General features: G+C 36.0%; 2 protein-coding genes across 2 annotated transcripts in view; both read right to left on the bottom strand.

The window, feature by feature from the left end:
* Nucleotides 1–12141: 12141 nt before the first annotated feature.
* On the bottom strand, nucleotides 12142–18884 carry LOC145064326 (protein SABRE-like). The gene is made up of 9 exons (XM_079011799.1): nucleotides 18813–18884; nucleotides 18552–18691; nucleotides 18031–18103; nucleotides 17702–17803; nucleotides 17420–17518; nucleotides 17057–17356; nucleotides 16803–16970; nucleotides 13067–13445; nucleotides 12142–12499 (listed from the first exon to the last, which is right to left on the bottom strand). The coding sequence occupies exons 1-9, from the start codon at nucleotides 18882–18884 to the stop codon at nucleotides 12321–12323; spliced, it is 1512 nt and encodes a 503-aa protein (XP_078867925.1). The 3' UTR covers nucleotides 12142–12320.
* Nucleotides 18885–18975: 91 nt separating this feature from the next.
* Nucleotides 18976–22118, bottom strand: part of LOC145064325 (protein SABRE-like) — a 35405-nt gene continuing 32262 nt past the window's right edge. Inside the window, exons 9-12 of the mRNA XM_079011798.1 lie at nucleotides 21752–22102; nucleotides 21127–21245; nucleotides 19955–20204; nucleotides 18976–19236 (exon numbers count right to left, since the gene is read on the bottom strand). Of these exons, the coding sequence (XP_078867924.1) occupies nucleotides 18976–19236; nucleotides 19955–20204; nucleotides 21127–21245; nucleotides 21752–22102 (981 nt within the window). The remainder of the gene's footprint in view (nucleotides 19237–19954; nucleotides 20205–21126; nucleotides 21246–21751; nucleotides 22103–22118) is intronic.

The raw sequence follows: 22118 nt of genomic DNA, 5'->3' as shown, positions 1-22118 counted from the left end.
ACTATATTTCAATATCTAGATCTAATGATGTTGATATAATGGATTCTGTCACAAACAAAGTGAAAACATGGTTTTTAAATTCAAAGTATTTGTTTCATTCTACCAATGATGGACCCAACAAGTCTTGGGTTCCTAAATTTTTCCAATAAATGCAGGTGATGTGTGACGAGCAATATGATACGAAATGGTATATTGATAGTGATTTCTCTCGTTATATGACTGGAAGAAAGGAAAACTTGCGAGATTATAGAAGCTTGGAAAATGCAGGAGTAGTCAAATTTGGGAATAATCACAAGTGTCAAGTGAAAGTCTATGGGAAAGTCACAAATGGACAATTCACTGTCAACAGAGTTGCTTATGTTGAAGGACTTCAACATAATTTGATAAGTGTGTCACAACTTGTTGTTGGTACTGGAAATATAGTTGTATTTAATGAAGAAGGAAGTATCATTTCAAATGCGAAGTCAAATGAAATACTTCTACAATCCAAAAGATATGGTAACATGTTTACACTGGACATCAAACCAATTGTGGGAAAACCTGCTGTGTGTTTACTATCAAAAGCATCTAATGATGTCAGCTGGCTTTGACATAGAAGATTATCACACTTGAACTTTCGCAATATTAACGAACTTGTCACCGAAGATTTAGTTCGAGGGTTACCTGTACTAAAATTTGACAATGATTCTTTGTGTGCAGCTTGCGAACAAGGAAAACAACATAGAAAATGTCATCCGATTGTGATCGATTCAAAAATCATAGAACCATTGGAACTTCTTCACATTGACTTATGTGGACCGTCGACTGTTGCTACAATCAATAAAAAGTGGTACATTTTAGTTATTGTAGATGATTTTTCTCGATTCACATGGGTATTTTTTCTCAGGTTAAAATCTGAAGTTGCTCAGATGATGATTGATTTTATCAAAAAGATTGAGCTTAGTCTGAAAAAGAATGTTCGCAAAATTAAAAGTGATAATGGTTCTGAGTTTAAAAATCAAACTCTTGATTCTTTTCTCACAAGCAAAGGCATTTCGCATAATTTCTCATCACCATATACTCCGCAACAAAATGGAGTTGTTGAAAGAAGAAATCGATCTCTATGCGAAGCAGCCAGAACCATGTTAACATATGCGAATCTACCTCAATATCTTTGGGCTGAAGCAGTTTGCACTGCATGTTTTACTCAGAATCGATCATTCATTCATCGAAGATTCAATGTTACTCCATATGAAATAATCAATAATAGGAAACCTAATGTCAAATTCTTTCATGTTTTTGGTTGCAGGTGTTTTATCATGAATCTCAAAGATAATTTGTCCAAATTCCAAGCTAAAGCTGATGAAGGCATATTCTTAGGATATTCGCAGAATTCAGTTGCATACAGAGTGCTTAATAAAAGAACTAGAAAAGTTGAAGAAACTTTCAATTTAACGTTTGATGATTACTATCTTAAACAAACGGATAGTAAATTTGAAAATAAATCAATACTTGTTGATTCAAATACTCAAATTGATAATTCTGAAATAAATGATTTTGATTATGACTTAATTTTCGGAATTCCTGACAGGGCAATTGAAGAGGAAAATAATGCTCCTGATAATCAAACATCATAATCCTCAAAACGTACTGATGAGTCGACAATTACTACAAGGTCAATAACTTGCGAAAGTATGCCTGATGCTCGTATGGAGGGGGGAGCATACGATTAACAATGAAGATTGTCAGACAACTTTCGAGGGGGAGAATGAAAATATGAATCATCAAGTTGAGGGGGAGCATTCGCAAAATCAACAGGAACATCATTTTGAGGGGGAGCATCAAGATGAATATCATGTTGAGGGGGAGCATGATGAAACACAAATAATTAATCTTGATGAAAATGATGAGTTTCATGAACTAAATGATAAATTTTCTGTTGCAGGATCTGAAAATGAAGATATGTATGAAGATGCACCATTGGAATTTGATCCTAATTTTCCACCACTTGAGAAATGGACAAGAAATCATCCAAAAGATCAGGTAATTGGTAATCCACAAGATGGTGTGTTGACAAGAGCTCAAATTCGTGCGAAAAATGAGGTACTGAATGTGAACCAAGAACTATGTATGTTTAATGTCTTTATTTCGAAAATAGAGCCAAAGACAGTAAAGGATGCTATGGAACACTCAGAATGGGTTGTTGCTATGCAATCTGGACTGGCTGAGTTTGAACGAAACAAGGTTTGGAGATTAATTTCTAAACCTTCTGATGTTTCAATTGTCGGATTAAAATGGATTTTTAAAAATAAAACCGACAAAGATGGCAATATTATTTGCAATAAAGCTAGACTAGTGGTTAAAGGTTATTCGCAACAAGAAGGAATAGACTATGAAGAAACATTTGCACCTGTTGCAAGACTTGAAGCAGTTCGCATATTTTTAGCTTATACAGCTCACAAAGCCTTTGATGTTTATCAAATGGATGTTAAGTGTGCATTCTTAAATGGAGAACTAGAAGAAACAGTGTATGTTGAACAACCACCAGGGTTTATAAACGATGAACATCCTGATCATGTTTACATCCTAGATAAGGCTGTATATGGATTAAAACAAGCACCAAGAGCCTGGTACACAACACTTACAAATTTCTTGAAACAATCTAAATTTAAACAAGGATCAGTAGACCCCACATTATTTTGCAAGAAAGTTGGGAATCATCTAATGCTTGTTCAAATTTATGTTGATGATATTATTTTTGCCTCGACTGACCCAACATTGTCAATTGAATTTGAAAATCTAATGAAAAGTCAGTTTGAAATGAGCATGATGGGAAAAATTAATAATTTTCTTGGTTTAAATATAAGACAGAACAGGGATGGAATCTTAATCAATCAAGAAAAATATACGAAGAACTTGCTTGAAAAGTTTGGAATGACTAATAGCACGAAACTAAGAGTACCAATGGCAGTAGGAACAAGACTAACTCCTTCGTTAGATGCTTCTGCTGTTGATTTAACACTTTATCGAAGCATGATAGGGTCTTTATTGTACTTAACTGCAAGTAGACCTGATATTATGTTTTTGGTTTGCAATTGTGCTAGATATCAAGCTAATCCCAAAGAACCTCATTTGACTGTAGTGAAAAATATTTTTCGCTATCTTAAGGGAACAGTTTCGTTAGGACTTTGGTATCCTTCGAAAACGGGGTTTTTCATTCAAGCTTTTTCAGATTCTGATCTAGGAGGATGTACTTTGGATAGGAAAAGTACGAGTGGTGGATGTCAACTATTGGATGGGAAGTTGGTGAGTTGGCAATCAAAGAAACAAACTTGTGTGGCTATATCAACTGCTGAGGTTGAATACATTGCTGCTGCTGCTTGCACATCGCAAATTATTTGGATTCAGAGTCAACTTCGTGACTATGCAATAAACATGAAAAAGATTCCCTTGTATTGTGATTCGTAAAGTGCAATTCGCATTTGTCATAATCCAGTACAACATTCAAAGACAAAACACATTGCTCTTCGATATCATTTTATCAAAGATCATGTGGAAGATGGGAATATTGAAATTCATTTTGTTAAAACAACTAAACGACTTGCTGATATTTTTACAAAACCTCTTGATGAAAAATCATTTGTTAGAATTTTAGTAGGTCTGGGGATGATTGATGTGAATTCAATTCCAAAAACTCAAGCATGAAAGTCTCGTTCAGCAGTTATGAGTCAAACTTGTTCAGATGTTACTGTTCATCCAGAGGCTTCGCATGGCTTCGCATCCACATCTTTTCGCATTTGCGATTATAGCAACTAAGGTTAGGTTTACGATTCATTTTGTAGTTTTTAATTTTTGAAAAATCATAAATCCAAAAAGATTTTATGTTTATTCATTTTTGTTTTTGAAAAATTAAAAATCCAAAAGGATTTTATTTTGTTATGTTTTTAATTTTGAAAAATTCAAAAATCACAAAAATATTTTTGTTTTCTTTGTTCTTTAAATATTGTGTGCTGAGAATTTAGTACAGGGCTTAATGCGAAGAGGTCATGCTTATGTGTTTCTACGGGAATGTATCACTTTTTTTTTAAAACTAGTTAGGATGTCCCTAGAAGCATACTGCTGTATGTAGAACAAAAGCCTCAACAGGACTCTATGTGTGAGAAAAGAAAGCCTTAATGAAATTATCACATGAAAATTTCTTCCCAAAAGGCTTATATTCGCATAAGTCAAAAGAGCTACCTTACTCTTCTCAAATGAGTTAAGTGTTTTCTGTTTTGTCCATTACAACAGAGATACACTTCGATTCTTAACCAATCTTTTTATACCAAACAATTCTTTCAATCCAAATTCTCGAAGATATTTGTCCTTGAGGTTTTTGATAAAACCAATCAAAACCTATACAAATCACAAGTCTGTGTTTATGATCTAACATCATGAGACCATGATGGAAGTGAAACCCAAACATCATAAACCTTAAGGAATTAACGGGGAACATCGTTCCAGATTTTAATGAAACCTTTGTTTCAGTATCAAAATTTCGAAACTCAAAATCATATTCAATTCGCATGTGTGGTCTTGATCAAATATTCGCAACCCACGATGTTTGTTACCCAACAAGATCCAGTTCAATTTTTTTTTAATATGATTTCTGTGTGAGTTTTATTCGCAAATCCTAGTCATGATAAATATTTTCAAAAGCCAACTTGCCACTGACTACACTGGTCAAACAAGTAATTTCATTTACAATTTATCACCTTATGTTAAGGCTGATATGTAATGAAATTTGAAACCAACCCAAAATATCTTTTAAAAGAAGCCCTTCGATACTTATCTAAAAGTATTCGATTGTAATTCACGGGAAACTACACAAGCTGTTGAGCGTCTCTCTTGATGATTAACGAAGCAACCTTTGCCTGGGGTTTAACTGCATTCATGTCAAATTGAACTTTTGACATCACAGAATTCCAATTTTTTTTGTTTTGTTTCTCATCTTATTCTGTTGACACAATGCACACACGAAATCCTTGAGGTTCTGAGTAAAACCAACTCAGGCTGATGATTTCACAAATCTTGCATATGACTTCACTTTACATCCCAAAAGTGAAAGAGCTTTGCCTCCATGCGAAGGGTTTTAACGGTTCAGATTCTATCCGGTTTTCAAGGAGATGTGACAGTTACTTTTTGAAGCATGGTTATCTTTTGCAGTCATGATCCGATTTTCAAGGTGCCACATCGGATAACATTAAATGCATCCCGCTTTAATTTCAAATCAATTTGGGCAAACTATAAAAGGGGGATCAAGAATACTATATACGGTTATGCAAACATAACTCTCACAAACCTCCAAAGATTCAAACTTGATCAAACTTTATCTCTTTCAAACCCTAACAATGGCGGGCACTCAACCCAACACAGATGAAGTTCTTTCTCAATCCCTGATGAAAATTCAAAGCACCAATTATCAAGTTGATCCAAATGTCTCTTCTTATCCCGAAGGATTGAAGATGCTCATCGTTGCCCTGAAACGATCATCCCTGTCCACTGCCATGTTTAGTTCCTTCTCCGTTCTGATGACATGGTTATTCTTGGTAGCTTCAACGACATCATACAACCATACAACTGATGTGATAACCTTCAACTTGATAAGCAACAAACGGGTAAAACTTTCCAAGAAAATGTTTGTTGAATTCTTGCAGATTCCAAACAATCCTCCATTTTTCAAACCTGTTAACTCTCAAATCATTCACATGTTCAATGAGATGGGCCATCAACCAGAGCTTGAGAAGATAAGTGACTTTCGAAAGTCTGGTTTTCCGTGCATATGGAATTTCTTGTTTGGTATTTTTCTCAGATGCCTAACAGGACGCACAGTTGGTTTGGATAGGGGACGAATGGAAGTATATGCCATGATTATGGGCTTGTACTCTGACATCAGCGTCGATTATGCAACCCAGTTATGGAAGGAATTTGTTAAGAGTCTCGAAAACACAAATTCTGAAAAAGGGATTTCATGTGCGAGGTATTGGAGCTTAATTCTGGAGAAGGTATATGAAAAAGAAGGGATTCTAGTAACAGAGGATGTTGAAGTTGCTGAATTTTCTCTATATCAATTTCCGAAAGTAGTGGAAGATGATGAGGAAATTTTTACTCATGTTTCTCACATTCCAGATGCGATGCTTTGCAAGGTCTCTCAAACTCACAAGGTCTTGGTGAGATATTTGAAAACAATTGATCAATCGGTGCCTACTGGAGTGTTATTAGATGTTGCTGCACCATCAAAGAAGAAGAAGTCCACAAAGAAGGATGCGAAAGGTCTATCTTCACAACAGGCTCAGGATGAAGATGTTCATATTGAAGAGACTTCATCTAAATCGAAGAAAGAAACAATACCTTCCAAGTCTGGGGTATTGAAAAAGATTCGCAAGACTGAGGTGAGCAGTAAAGGAGTTACAGTTCGCAATATTCCAGCTCCGGTCTCTCCAGGATCTAAGAGACAACGTGCTCAAGATGTTGCGAAACAGATGCAACAAACATTGTTGAAAAAGCGAAAGATTATTATTCGCAATGAATCATCTGATGAAGAGTTAGTTACAGAAACTCCACCGGTGTCTTCTACGGTAAATGTTTCCTTACCAATCATTTCCATTACCCCTACTTCGCAAATATCTACCACAACACCACTCACAGAACCACTCGAAATAGTCACTACCAAAAGTTTCTGAGGAGGTACCTATTTCTGATACGGTTGTCAACGTATCTGATACGGGGGCACCTATCACGAGTATTGCAACCACTTTATCAATCACCTTACCCATTTCTTTACCACTTGTTTCATTTCCATCTATAACTCTATCCACAACCTCATCAATTTTTGATCATCCACTTCAAAACCCATTTACAACCCTTTTTCCCTCACAATCACCAGAAACTCCTCAACCTTCGCAACCTTTATCTGATAATGAAACTGAAGTAGGAGCCTTTGGAGGAGTACTTGAAGACATTCATTTTGATTCAGAGGAGGAGGATATTCCTGATCATATGCTTATGACAGGAAAGCAATTTAAAATCTTGAATCATAAGTTGAATGCCATTATTCAGTCACAAGCTGATTCTGGCAGGATGTCTTCTATCTCAGCAATGGAGGTTGATATAATGCTTAAAGGTGCTGAGAAATGTATAATGGAGAAGGTTGATCAGTCTGATAAAAATAATGAGCTTCGCATTAAAGCTCAAGGGAGTAATTTTTCTTCCGTGGTCCAGGACTTGAAAACAGTTGCAAAAGAACGTCATGTTCTTTTTGTACAAGATGTGAGGAAAGTTCGGGAGGATGTCAACTTTAAGCTTGAAGAGTTGAAAACCGAACTTGCGAAGGAGCTCTGGGATATTACTTCTCAACATGTCGAAATTCAAAAGAAGATTGATGTGGTTGCTATAGAAGTACACAAGGTTGTTGCTGTTCCTATCCTTGAAGCTAATCAAAAAGAAACCCAGGAGAAGTTTGATCAGTTGATCAAGTTGGTGACTGAGCTGAAAACTGTGGTTTCGCAATCTTCATCTACACAAATTCTCACTCCTGAGTTCTTGTCTCTAAAGGTTAATACTTTAGAACAAGCAATTCAGAAAGCTCTTGCACCAATCGTAAATTTTACCTCTTTACTACCGAAAAGTGCCCCACCTGCTTTCACAGGGGTGCAAGGGGGAGAGAAGCATTCAAGTAAAGAGGAGGATGCGAAGACAGTGGGAAAAGTTATATCTACCCAGCTTATAACTACTCTTCCCATACTTACGAAGCCAATTTCCTCAACTACAATAACCACAAGACCGATTACCAAAGGAATTTCGATTGGGGAAAAAGAAGGAGGTTCGAGTTCAAAACCTCAAACAGATGTTGTGGGAAAAGGAAAAGGAATATTGTATGAAAAATCGAAGGAGGAGAAGAAAGTTGAGGTTGGGGCAGAGTTGGAAAGGATGAGGCAAGTACAAAGCATCATGAGGCAAAGGGCAAGTGATCCTCCCACGATGAATAAAGGAGATCCTGCGAAGCTGTACTCTTACGAAACCATAGAGTCAAAAGTTGTGGGGAGGGAAATGTATGAATTAGAGAAGAAGCCAAATAGAAGTTATGACATTGCGAATTCAGAAAATTGTCAACTAGATTTTCCAATCAACGAAATGCTCTTCATTACTGCTCAGTACAAGATTAGCGAGAAGTTTGATAATCCTGATGATTATATACACATGAAAATCAGATTTCATGCTGTATTGGGGAAGAATCCGGATGAAGTTTGGTCATTAATGAAGATCAAAAAGCTGTTAACAATCAAGAAAGATACATTGTTTGAAGACATGCTTCAAAATTTCTGTCATTTTGTTATTCAAGCAGACAACAAGCAGTATGACTTCACTGTAGTTGATTTTCCTCTGATGAACTGCAACGATTTGATTCAAGTGGCTCTGATTTTGAAGCATATGGAAGAGAATAAGCTCAAAGGCTCTGAGACTGAAGTCTTCAAGATAGGCTTCGCACATGTTAAGACATACATCGACAATTACTTCGATTGTTTGGCTCTTACTGATGAAGAATTGGCGAATGTGTTGGGAAGAGAAGTGAACGTTCCTTGGGAAGAAACCTTATCCCAGTCAGCATTATCTAAATATGTTGTTGGGGAAATATGCTTGAAACCTTTCGGCATGGTGTTTTCAGGAAGAGATACGAAGGGGAAGCCTAAGAAATTCTTGTTTAAAGTCTCAGAGGTGGAAAGATATACTTCTTCGCAATATACGCACTTTATTGTTCGTATGAACAATTGCAAGAAGAATAATGAAGGAGACAAGAAGGATCTCAAGAAGGTGATTTCCTGGTATGGAGAAGTGCGAAAGACAATTCACTCTGTTGTTCAAAAGATTATGGACTGAATAGCTTTGACTGTTTACAAAGGGGGAGATTGTAGAAGCAAAATTGTAAAAGTCGAATATTGTGTTTGTATAGTTTCGCATCTTTATGTTATTTTACTAAGTCATATTTGTGCGAAGTGTAATGTTTAGACTTAGTATATTTTTTGTACACTCATGTTCCCTATAAATAGGGACTGAGGATGGAAGTACAGGATAACTTTCTGAAACACAAATATCCTTTCTGCTTATTCTGTAATCAGTCTTCATCAATATAAGATCTTATTAATATTTACTCTTCGTGTTCTAACTCTTCAATCACTTAAATCATATTTTCCTTTCGTAAATCTCGATAACAATTCTCTTCAACGCTGTTTAATGAAACCCTAATTTCTTGGGTTTGGGACCTATTTAAAGGCCCTTAGGGTCGTCATTTGTGGCTACCAAACCCCATAGAGAAACCCTAAGAGATCTAGAGTGTTTGTCAGGAAGGAGAGGCCATTCTTGATCATTTTGTTGGTGTAATTGCAAGAAGGAGGTGACCAAGGCAAGAGGAGGCTGAAGGAGGTGCGATTCTGGTGACTTCAGAGTTCATAGACTTCATCTTGAGGTATTTATTCGGACCTTCTTCAGATTGGTGTTGATTCTTAGAGTTAGGGTTTTCTAACCCCCCTTTAGAGGATGGATATGTGGAGAAATTGGTGCCCTCTCGAGTTTATGCTTTGGATCTGGACTCAAAGAGGTCCAGAGACCTTAAGCCTTGGAGCTTTATGAGCTATTTTGGGAGCCATGAACTTAGGATGTTATTTTTGGGGCTAAATCACCAAGTGAGACCATCTAAATGTTATATGTGTGTCAAGGTCTGAACTTTACGTGATTAGCATGCTTGGGAAGGTCAGATATATGGATTAAAGGAACAGATCTGACCTCAGGAGGTCTATGGAGTTTGTGCATGGCATGAACTCGCCGAGTCCAAAGATCAGACTCGGCGAGTAGGGTTAGGGTTTCCCGTAAATCACTCAGTGAGTAGACTTGCCGAGTTGGGAAATAACTCAGTGAGTCAGAGGGGGATTAGGGGACTGGAGTTCAAGGTGGAACTCGCCGAGTTCTTCTTGAGACTCGGCGAGTTGAGTCAGGGTGGCCCCGTGATTCATGCCAGGTGTGACTTGTCGAGCAAGGGGAGGAACTCGACGTGCCAAGCGGGATTAAAGAGTTAGTGGACACGTGTAGACTTGTCGAGTCGTGCAAGTGCACTCGACGAGTCAGGTCAAAGTTTGACCATTGACTTTTGTTGACTTTTAGGGTTTGGTCAACAATGTGGCCTTTGAGCTAAAAGAGGGGTAAAATGGTCTTTTGCCTCCTGAGGGTGCCTAGAGAGGGTTGAGTCTAGTCCCGAGAGTTATATTTATGAGAATATTTACTTTATGTGATTAGGCAGAGGCTAGATCATATTTCTACCGAGTCAGAGATTTACCGAGACATCTGAGGTGAGTCTTCTCACTATACTTTACCTAGTGTGGTAACAGAATTATGTGACAGAGTATTTTAGAGTTATATGCCAGGGTATTTGCATGTTATTATGTGTTGTGATTTATTGTGATATGTGATATGCATGATTCAGAGTTTACAGAGTTACGATTAGTGGGTCTACAGAGTTATGGGACCAAGAGGGTCCCACAGAGATATTCGACCAGAGGGTCAATAGAGTTACAACCTTGAGTGGCTGATATGTGTTTATGTGGTATTTTGGGGAACTCACTAAGCAAATATGCTTACAGTGTTATGTGTGATGTTTCAGGTACCAACGATGATCGCGGGAAGGCGCCAACATGACTCGTACACACGCACACTGGAGTTTATATATTTTGATCTTGGGGTTTTGTATTAAGATGATGATGATACAACGTGTTAAAACGTGGATGTGAATGAAATTATATGATTTTTAAAATGCGAAAAATTGTTTAAATTTTACGGTGTTACACTACGATTGTTATTAATATTTCATATTCATGCAAAATGGTCCTTGATGGGTTAAAATGGTTTTAAGTTTATTCAACATTTTAATGCTTCCGTTGCCGTTGTTAGTGTTTTTAGAAACCAATTTTTGAATAAAATACAACATTTTTTTAGTAGATAGATGGGTTGGCTTTGGTTGTTGATGGGAGTATTCTAACAAGCTTCAACTTACTCCCAACACTTATCCCATTGAATTCGTCATTTGAGTTTTCTTAGTTTCTTTCATGTCAGATTATATTCAAGTTATATTCTGGTTATATTCGCAGCACCGAAATCTAAATCACACTATAACATATATCATGCACAAAATAGAAGAAACTCCCTAAAGGGAGAAGGAAAAAAAAACTTATTTGTCTATAAAGAGATATGTGAATAAGTCTATGTAAAACCCTAGCAAAAAGCATGGATGATACAACCTTTTGACTCACGACATAAGGCGCAATGTCATATCTCATCCCTCTTGTTTTTTCATCACCGATGATGAGAAGTTGTAACTCATTTTTGTTTTGTAGAGGTACAATATACAGGGCTATAAACGTATCGAACAAACACAAACATTTGTTCGTTTAAGTTAGCCGAACAAACAAACGAAGACGAATAGATAAGCGAACGAGTTTTCTTATTCATGCATGTTTAGTCGTTTAACAAATTTCATTGCTCATGTTCGTTTATTTATGTTCATGAACATGGCAAACAAACATAAATGAACAAATTAACATCGAACAGAGATAAACAAACATAATTGGACATATAATATAGTAATGTATTTAAACACATTTGAACATATATGAACATAAAAAGAACTTAAATGAATGAAGATAAACGAACAACATAAATGAATGTTCACGAACATATATGAACAAACGAGAGCAATACTCATGTTCGTTCGTTTAAGTAAACGAACGAGAACTTGTGTTCATGTTGGTTCATTAATTTATTAAACAAACTAACTTTCTGCTGAATAGTTCATGAACAGTTCTTTAAAAATTCGGTATGTTTATAGCCCTAACAATATATCATGGAGAAATCGAATTGTGTCGAAGGCATGAGACTCCTTTTGTTCCTCATCTTCCCAAGTGGCCGCATGTGATTTAGCTTCATGCTTTTAAGAAAATTGTTTCTTAATTTTTGAACATTGTGTACCATCCAATAAATATATATTAATATAATTAGTTCAATTGCAATGATCGTAAAAAATTTCACATTTATTTTGATTCTAAATATAGAAATTTCATGTATACATAATCATGAACCTCTTGAGTGGTAACTAGAACATCTACAACATATAAATTTGTTCCGCGTATACAACTCTCATATATAAGATCGAAAGAAAGATCAAAATTGCAGTTAAACCAATATAAAGAAACCATAATTTGTTTATATATCTACATGGTTCGTTGAATTGATGAACCTGGGTTGTATTTACAACCATATTATGGTGTGGATGGTGGTTTTTCAGCAAGAGCGTTTTCCAGGGCATCATTTTCTTGGGCAGCTTTTTCTTGGGCAGCCTTGTACTCGAGGTATTCCTCAAAAGGATCACCACTCGAAGAATCACTTTCAGATGCCTGGTGATCTCTCGGTGAAAATGGAAGTCCGTCAAAAGAAAAACCTGATTGATGCATAAGGGAAGCTACATTAGTCGAAAATTTCTCAAGTTATTTCGCTGAGTATACTTTGGTATCATTTTTATGTTAGTATATAGCAAAACAACCTATGAATTATGGAGCATGTTACAACTAGGCATCGTCACTAACTCAGGAATGAGTTTTATATAAAAAAAAATGAGGGGATAGCATTTTTAACCTTTATTATGACAACATAATAAATATCATGTTGTTATATGAAATCTTAAGATAAAAAAAGGGGGAATTTGCTTGATACATACACATTTATATTATGAGGCACAATGTGTGCGATACATGCATGTATGTATGATGTATGAAGCATAATGTGTGTGATACATGCATGCATGTATATGTATCAGGACCAACATGTCCAAGATAATGAATATACATATCAAGCACGCATGTATCATTAGACACAATGTGTGTGATAAAAACACAATGTACATGGAATATTATGCATATCTATGGATGTATATATGTATCAAATATACTACATAAATGCATGCATCACATACAATACATGGGTATATTTATATGATATCCAATGCAACCTTTCTGAGAGTTAAACTTGTTGGTGTGGCGTTTGATAAGCTTCTTTGCTTTCGTTATAGTGAGTTGTCTAGCAAAAGGAGAATAATCGTCGCTATCACTCCAGTCACCAGGCATTGACTCTTCTCCTTCATTTCTCATTGTGCGAAGGACAAACGCCTTGGCCTTGCGGCGTTGTGTCGAGAATAGTCCTCTAACAGAGGTAACAAATCCATCACCAGCTCCATCAACAGCAGCAACAGTAGACCGTTTAGGAAAAGCTAAACCATGATTGTCGGATTTGCAGCCATCATCGTTGTCGCTATCGTGATCAAGTGTTGGGACATTCGCTAGATTTGGTTCTTTATTTTGACTATGCAACTTATCTTTGAACTTCTTACCCTGCAGCAACCAATATTTATATATTGATTGTCAACAGAAAAGCATAATAAACTAGTAATAAATTAAGTAAACCAAAATAATAACATCATCTTTTAAACCAAGTAAATGGATACATGCAATAACACCTATAATTTATATTTTGATAGCTAGCTAACTCACCTAGATGATGGTCTATTTTCGAAAGGCAAACCAACTCTCATTAGCGAACCCTAGAGAATTTATGGAATCAAACATACTACACAAAATCTCTTAATCTTTGTTTACAGTGTTATCTAATTAGCAATTTCATCTTCATGTTCTCCACTTCTCTTACAATAGTCATTCCAAAAGTTTCCTATCACTAGCTTAAACTTTTAACCGATACGCTACCAGACGGTCCTGCAATCAAGGGTCCACGCAAGCCTATCTGGAAGGCAGAAAAAGGCATGTGAAACATTTATAGTGGGAATCGAGACAAATTAATGAAAAAATGACCTCTCACACTTAGACAAAGTGAGAAACACTCTTATTGATATCTAAGGACTTCTTTCACAAATTAAGGGTGGCTTGGTTATACATGGACTTACACGAATTACGAATAAACAACTACTTGAATAGAAACACTCCTGAAATATTTTACTATGTACATGAAAGGATACTTTAGATATATCTACCCTAGAATTGTCTTTAAGTGTTTCATAAGCTTACTCACCTTAGATCGGGCTAAAGATTTAGGGTCGTGATGAAACTCTTCCCAACTTGATTTCATGGCATCCTTATCACGAGTTATCTTCTACCGTTAATTTTATACTGCGTGCATTGTTGAAGAGTATTTTCTTTTTCCCTTCCTCTTCTTACTTTTCTTACTATTTAGACTTACTTCTTCCATCTAAGTTGGTACGCGACCATTGTTTTCCTTGTATTGAGGTGGCTCCTTTGGTAACTTGATATATTAATGCTTATCAACTATGCCTTATTTATTTCCATCATCCTTGTCATACTTGGCAATCTGCTGCATTTTACGAGAACAGGATGAAGAGTTTCCTTCTTCCTCTTCACTTTAGTTAGTTACTTGAATTTGATTGTTACTGAGTATAGCAATGGAACAATCAGTTGGAATTCGTAACGCATGAGCTTCATGGAAGAAAGAAATTCCTAAGTTGACCTCAAAATCATCCATATGTATGGTGTAAGTTAGACCTTTAGGTTGATTGTCGATGCAGACCTTTGTTTTAATAATTCTAAAATGATCCATTTTTTTCTAAGATGATTGCATTTTTTTTGGTGTATAAATGAAGCATAGTGCCCATGTTTAGTAAACATCCACGAAATTATCAAAGGATCCAATGACAACCAATGAGAGAACACCCTTTCCATTTATTATAAGATCAAGGAATAACAACCTTGAGTCTTCATTCTCGTTCTTCAAAAGTGACAATACTAATTTTGGGCGCGTTGTTGAACTTGGCATTTTGATTTGCCATGTTATAGGGAAGGGCTCCACTCTTGTTTCCATTTTCCTTCTACCTTGTAACGTTCTCTCCATTACTTATTTCATGGATAGGATCCTCAACTTCAATGTATATTGAACAAGTAAATTGTTCGGTGTAATTGTCTTTAAGGATATGCTTGTTGTGTTATTCAAGGTCCACATGTGCCCAATCTTCAATTTCATCGTTCAATAAGGTGCCCCTATTTGACACATCATTGAGTTTCAATATAAAGTTGGTTAACTCTAAGATATTGTCTATTATCTTACATATTCAGTGGAATCTTGGTCGTTTTTATCTCCCCACTAATCAACATTGTGTGTAACAAAGTTCTTGCATAACTCTGCGTTAAAATATTCCACATATTAGTGTTGTACATTCGTCCCTCCCTTCTCTTCAATGCTTCCTTATCCACAAATAGTTGGGCCAAAAGTTGAAGGAACTTAACAACATTGTCAATCTTTGCCGCATCATCGATTAGCTGCTTGGACTTAAAGTATTGTTCAAGGTCAAAGAGAGTTTTCGACCATGGTAATGTTCCAGGTGTTGTTGAACACATGAAGCTCTAGAACTTTTGAAGCCGTGACTACTAATATTGTCGAGGCTTAGCTGATTGCTAAAAGGTTTTCCACCCCGACACATTGAATCCATCTCTTTTTTGATAATTCAAAGCATGTCTTCAATGAACTTATAAAGACTGTTGAGCTCATGGGATACATTTCCATCTCTTTCTAGAGCTCTTGTCTAAGGTTGGCCATCATCGCATTAGCCACCATTAATATACCAACATTCTCTTTAAGTGACAATTCGATGGCCTCCTCTGTTTCTCTCATGTGTACTTTAGATCCATATATAAGAAAGTGATGGTTGAAGATTCAGAACTATGTTGCTTCACCAGAGGGACTTACGGAAGGTCGTGACTTGCTCCTCGACTTGTGTCGCTCTTGGAATGATCTTTCAATCATGCCTATATACTTGCTTTCGGTGGACAGCTATGTTTTATCCTTTCATTGTGGAACTCTTCCTATGAGACCACTTTTCACGTGCTTAAATTTCTAGCATGTGTAGAACTTGACATTCTTACTCTCTAGAGACCAAGTAAGCCCATTGAGAGGCTCTAAAAGGGGATTGAAGGTACATATTGAGAAGGACTATAACCCTTAGAGAAATCAAGAAACACTCTTGTTAGTATCAAAGGCGGAGTGTTTTACAAATGAAAAAGGGTGGCCTACTAATACTTGGGCGTACATGAATTACGAATAGACAACTACTCAACTGGCTACATACTTACATTATAGATAAATGTTACTATGTACAGGGAAGGGACAGTTCTAGAGATATCTATTTGTAGAATTATCAAAGTGTTAAGTGAGCTTAGATGCTGTGGATTCGGCTACAAATTTTGGGCCATGATACTACACTCTAATACCAATCTGATAGGGAACTGTACATAAACATACTGATAATAAAGCAAAAAATCGAAAAGAAAAGTAGGAAAAACATAAACGAACGAAATAATTCCTATATCTAAGAGACATGCCCACTCTCGATAACAGTCTATTTCTGGAGAGTTTTACCATTTCTGCTCATTTAAACCATAGAAACTGTATCAAATCAAGCATAGTACACTAGATTTCATAGCCTGTATTTATGATGCTATCTAATTCCAAAGTAATTTGTTACCTCTCATAATTGTGAAAAACTATCATTGCCATTTCAGTCATGGAAATGCATTGTTGCCTGTTTTGCTAATTAACCTTAACCAGCAGTTAGCACGATTTTGGCTAATTATTCATTACTGTGCTTTAAAAGTACATCTTAACGTCTTTTGTCTTCAAAAAGTTAAGTGGTTTGAAGTTATCAGAGACTGAATTTAGGTGTTATTTACCTGCATTCCAGTGACAGACTTGAGGACTCCCCAAATAACATGCTTTTGAACTCTGGCAAACAGCTTCTTCCAAGTTCCAGTGAATTCAACACGGTGGAATGAATCCATCAGCAACCTCAGATCACTTACTGCAAATCTTGAACCTTCATAAGTCACCAGTAGTTCCACCTGTTTCAATGGAAAAAGAAGTGCTCTACTTACTTAAACTTTGGAAAAGAAGTCATAACATAATTTTTTATCTATCTCTGAAATACCTGACTTATCTTGATATTATGAAACTCTCTAATCACCTCAGGCTTGCCTTTCTTTCCGTCGGTTGGTTTACCTACCTTCTTTTCTTCATGTCCAGGTTTTGAAGGTTTTCCAGTTTTTGATGATTTTGCACAAGTTTTTGAGTCCTTGGATTTAGGTTTACTCAACTCTTCCTGTTCTAAGGATTGCATTTGTTCTAGAAGTTCATTAGCCACAGATTCGGCTACATTTTCTTCCCATGTTCTATCAAAAGAAGAGCTTCTCCTTAACTCATGGCCTGATACTTTCCCTTTCTTTGATGCCTAAATCCATGCATCAAGCATTACTTACTAAATGAAACCACTAAAATAAATCTTAAGACTTACCAATACCAAGGGGTCGGTAGTGGTTGATTTGGAGGATCCCTCTAATTCCTTGGTTTTGCCTCTTCTTAAACCAGCAGTTGTCGAGACCTTCCAAACTTCCTATTTGTCAAAAAATCACACATTCAACTTCTCAAGTCCTAAACAAAAAACTTATTATGTGTGGTGGATATATATATATATATATATATATATATATATATATATATATATATGTATATATATATATATATATATATATATATATATATATATATATATATATATATGTAGTAAGCTTATGACCTGCCGCCGGTGGCTGTCTTGTTCCTCCTCCGTAAAGAAATATCCACACATCATCCGGTACATCGTCTCAGTCAAATGTATTTTCAAGGGGTAAACATCGGCCTATATGTTCAAACATGTAAACATGGTCATATGTGCAAATAATTATTGACTATTATTAATCACACACAATAAAAACACTCAATAGGATCAACATTTCGTAAATCATAATGATAGTGATAATAGGTAAAAGAAATTGTGCAGCAATCCAAAAATATGGACATATGTAATCTCAAACACCAAGATGGGTATTGAAAATACTGATACACCACATTTGTAGATAGAGATACCTGGAACAATTCAATAGGTGAGGCACCATCCTTTGGAGCGCCTAGTTTGGCATCTACACGAATCATGACTTTCCTGCGGCCCCACAAAACTAGTATCGCATCATTCAGGAATAACTTGTATACACATTCAGGTCCCAAAAAACAGACCTGGGACAGACAAAGATAGTGCCCCTAACATCCAATAACAACCATAATAATACCAAAAAGACCATTCTTTCCCTAAAGCCAAAAAGATAACAGAATAACTCTACTAAAGCAAATCAACTAAAAGCTAGCACTCTAGAATTAGTTGGGGCTAATCAAATGCTTGCCAAAATGCCTCAAGACAACAAGAAAAGGAGGTGGCATAACAAGAAAAATGAAATGAAAACGTTTGCATGGTCAAGGTCATCAACAGTGAAATGAATGCACTGAATTTACCATACATGAGGTTCATTCGTATGAGAATTACAATTGTGGATATCGGTAACCTGAAAAGGTAAAAATCAGCCAGAGAGTATTGGCAATCTAGATTTACTTACTTTCCCCATTCGGAAGGAGGATTCCATGCGGCAAGAAGTGTATCTGATTTAGCATTAGGCAAGCAGTTTTTCACAACACAGCACTTAATTGTGAATCTAACAACACCAATATCTTTATAATCTCTGTCAAAATCGTATATCTGCATACAGAATGATGATTGATATATAATTTTTGTCAGCAGTGCGAATAGCTAGGTCCATAGAAACAAAACAAACCAAAAAACAGAATTCTTAAGACCTTCAACAGTTTACACTACTTACTGTGTTTGGCTTGCACTGGACTACGACCGGACAGAATTTGCAATTTTTTGTGTGTCCTACCATAAAAGACATGAATGCCCTCCCATCAAAATAGCCTTAGAAAATCTATATGTCCAGTCCAGTAGTCCAGTGTGCCAAATGCAGACTAAAAGTCATGAAAGTCTTAAAAAAACAAGAATATTGTAATCCTTGCCATGTCATTTATCTCGATCTCTGAAATAGATTTTCCATCGAGGAGCATGCTCCATGCAACTTTCTTCAACTGAAAAGATACGTGCATGGCACATGATGGGCCTTTATTCTTCTCTTTCTCTTTCTCCATTAGCTGTTGCTCTGCAGCTTTCTGCAAAATCACCCTCAAAGAAGCAGCCACAGCCTTTCTGGATTTTTGTGCATTAATGACCTCTTTCCTAAGCATTTGCACCTGTAAAGGTCAAGTTTTAGTTTTCTTATATATATACTGTACCTCTCTGCCCATTTCTCACTAGTAACCTTCACTAATGAGAAATTCAGTTGATATAGTAATATTATACCATAATGAAACCCATAAATTCACGAAAGATGTAATCCTTTCTATTGTTGTAAACTTTTGTATCTGTAAGTTTACAGCTCCTGCTTGTCTCAAGGACAGTAGTAAAAAGGTCCCAGATTGTACCACTTTTCATTAAAAAAAAAATAATAATAGTAGCAATGGGTATATGGTCAAATCGGCAGCCAGGTGACAATTTTATTTTGTTTGGTTACAATATGAAACATCATATCAGAAGTTAGACTGCAAAACCTTGAACTGGCAACAAAGGAAAGAAGCCTAATCAGAAATTTGGTAAAAAGTTTGGTTGTTTAATACTCTAAATCTGGATGTGGGTGGCATGTTCCACACCCTAACTAACATTCAGATCCTAAAATCGCTAGATTAGAATTCATGGCTTTTTATGCCATGAACACTAAAAGTAAACAACACTCTCGATAGTCCACAGGAAGTGCTATATTTTTTTCATTTATTTTCGGTGGCATGGTAAAAGGTTTGGATGTGGATCGGTTTATTTAAATAATAGTATACAACTAAAATATATAATATTACATATTAAATATATTATGCCATTTATTATCTGAATTAATTAGTTGAAAGTTTTGGATGTTACCAATATGGGTCTGGTGGTGATTACGATGAGTATATCCTCTTCCTTTTCTGAGGGCACATCTACAACGGTATCAGATGGAAGAGAAAGGTTCCTTATATCCTCATAAAGCAAGTTTTGTATCCGTTCTTTCTGTTCAAGTTTAACTCTTTCTAGTTCTACCTCTTCAACACCAGCAGGCACCACCTCATAAGCTTCCTCCTCCATCTCTTCATCATCTTCTGCTGATTTAGGAATGCTACTTTTTTGAGGCCTGAATTACATACAAGCTTTAATACAAGAAACTTTCTTTCCCTCCAGGAAACTCTTACTTTTATCCCTAAAACTATAGGGATAAATGCAAGAAATATCAATGTACATTCATCCTACTTTTATTTCTCATATTTGTCATTGCTATAAAAGGGTAGATTCTTCAAAGTATAATAGAAAAATAATTAAAAATAAAATGCTATAATTGGGTGCATTTCTTAAAGTACATGCCTTATAAGAAAACCTTGAAAGTGCAGTATTGTAATAGAAAAGATTGGAAGTATGATGCTATAATATGAAAATAAATGAAACTGTGTTGCTATATATATATATATATATATATATATATATATATATATATATATATATAAAGAGAGAGAGAGAGAGAGAGAGAGCGAGAGAGAGAGAGAGAGACTCAGGTTCTTTTGAGAACCAAGAGATTTGTGAGAACTTATTACGAACTCATAATCAGCTCATCATTTTTCAAAACCAAAACCATCAATCTTCTCTAAATGGTGTGTCTAATCCATATCTAGGCTCAAAAAAAGATTTGACGATTTTTTTTTGGTTTTTTTGAAAATGTGGATTTACGCACAATCAGTAGTCATATAGACTGTTGATGAACACAATCAACAGTTATATTGACTATATTCAAATTTCCAAAATGAATAAAAAAATTGTCTAATCTTTTTCTTGAGCCTAGATATGGCTTAGACGCACCATGTGAAGATGATTAGTGCTTTTGTTTTGAAAAATGATGAGTAGATTATGACTTCGGAAGTTGTCATGCTTTTTTTGGTTCGCACAATAACTCAGCCCTATATATATATATATATATATATATATATATATATATATATATATATATATATATATATATATATATATCTTGATGGCAAAGAGTAGATGAGGATCAAGAATCATACTTTGGTGGTCTGGCCAAGAGTACATTGTTGAAAACATCAAGAATAACATGAAACTGGCGAGATGTCATGATTGCTGTCATATTATCAGAATTGAAGGCGAGTTCTTTTAAAGGTTTCACCTGAAAAATAAAAGTTTCAACGGCTTAAGTTATACAATTCAGACCTATGGTGAATTTGTCTCTACAAAAGGCCTAAGCTGGTGAGCATCATGTGAGATGTAAATTAGGTGGCACAAGAAGTCCAATCCACATTGGAATTGAAACTCCAACTCCAACTCTAACTCTAAGGTTGATATTATTCGTTCAGTTTCTGCAAAGATATCGCCTCAAAACCAGTGAAGATGAAACCGGAGAGTGGTTTCTAGAGTTATTATTGTTCTTTCTTAATATTTTATTTCTTTTGACTCAACACATGTAATTTATTGGAGTGGTTCAACATGTGGCCTTTCATCGGTATCTGAATAGTTAAATGAAATGTAGGCTTACGGGTAGGGTAGAACCACTCAAAACTGCATAGACTTTTGGTTTTCAGAAAATCCAGTTGAGGGTTATCTTATCTTATCTATTACAAAAAAGTAGGTATTTCTAGAAAGAAGCATATTATAAATAAGAATTGGTGGGTAGACCTTTAAATCTGCGGTTCCACCATTGTGTGTTGTGAAGCGGAAGTACATATCACAGGGGGTGAAGACCTGTTCAAGTAAAGCCCCAGTGCGCTTTACTTTTGGGGAACTCTTCCTGATCTTTGGTAGCCATTGGACTCCAGCCCCTGGATCCACATCAGTAGGAGCAACATGAGCCTGCACGTGTTCCAACATCACAGACAGCTCCGACCGGTTCCATATCAGTTCAGGAACACATCCTCCATCCCCATCACCATTACTAGCTTCTTCAATCGCCTCTAATACAACATTTACAACTTTATGAAATGATCGGCCTAAAACTCTCCCACTAGAAGCAGCCACCAAAAATCTACCCTGTTTGTTCAACATT

Source organism: Lactuca serriola, chromosome 7 (genome assembly GCF_051521515.1).
Source record: "Lactuca serriola cultivar US96UC23 chromosome 7, Lser_US96UC23_V15, whole genome shotgun sequence".
In the NCBI taxonomy this organism is placed as follows: Eukaryota; Viridiplantae; Streptophyta; class Magnoliopsida; order Asterales; family Asteraceae; genus Lactuca; species Lactuca serriola.
Note: the sequence above shows the minus strand (reverse complement) of the source record. Positions and strands in the feature narration are given on the sequence as shown.

Excerpts from the sequence above, each read along its gene's own strand:
- LOC145064326 (XM_079011799.1), bottom strand. The coding sequence starts at position 18,884 with ATGTCTTTTATGGTAGGACACACAAAAAATTGCAAATTCTGTCCGGTC. Across the intron at positions 18,692-18,812 it reads TCCAGTGCAAGCCAAACACA|ATATACGATTTTGACAGAGA; the intron begins GTAAGTAGTGTA and ends TTCTGTATGCAG. Across the intron at positions 17,804-18,030 it reads CACCTATTGAATTGTTCCAG|GCCGATGTTTACCCCTTGAA; the intron begins GTATCTCTATCT and ends TTGAACATATAG.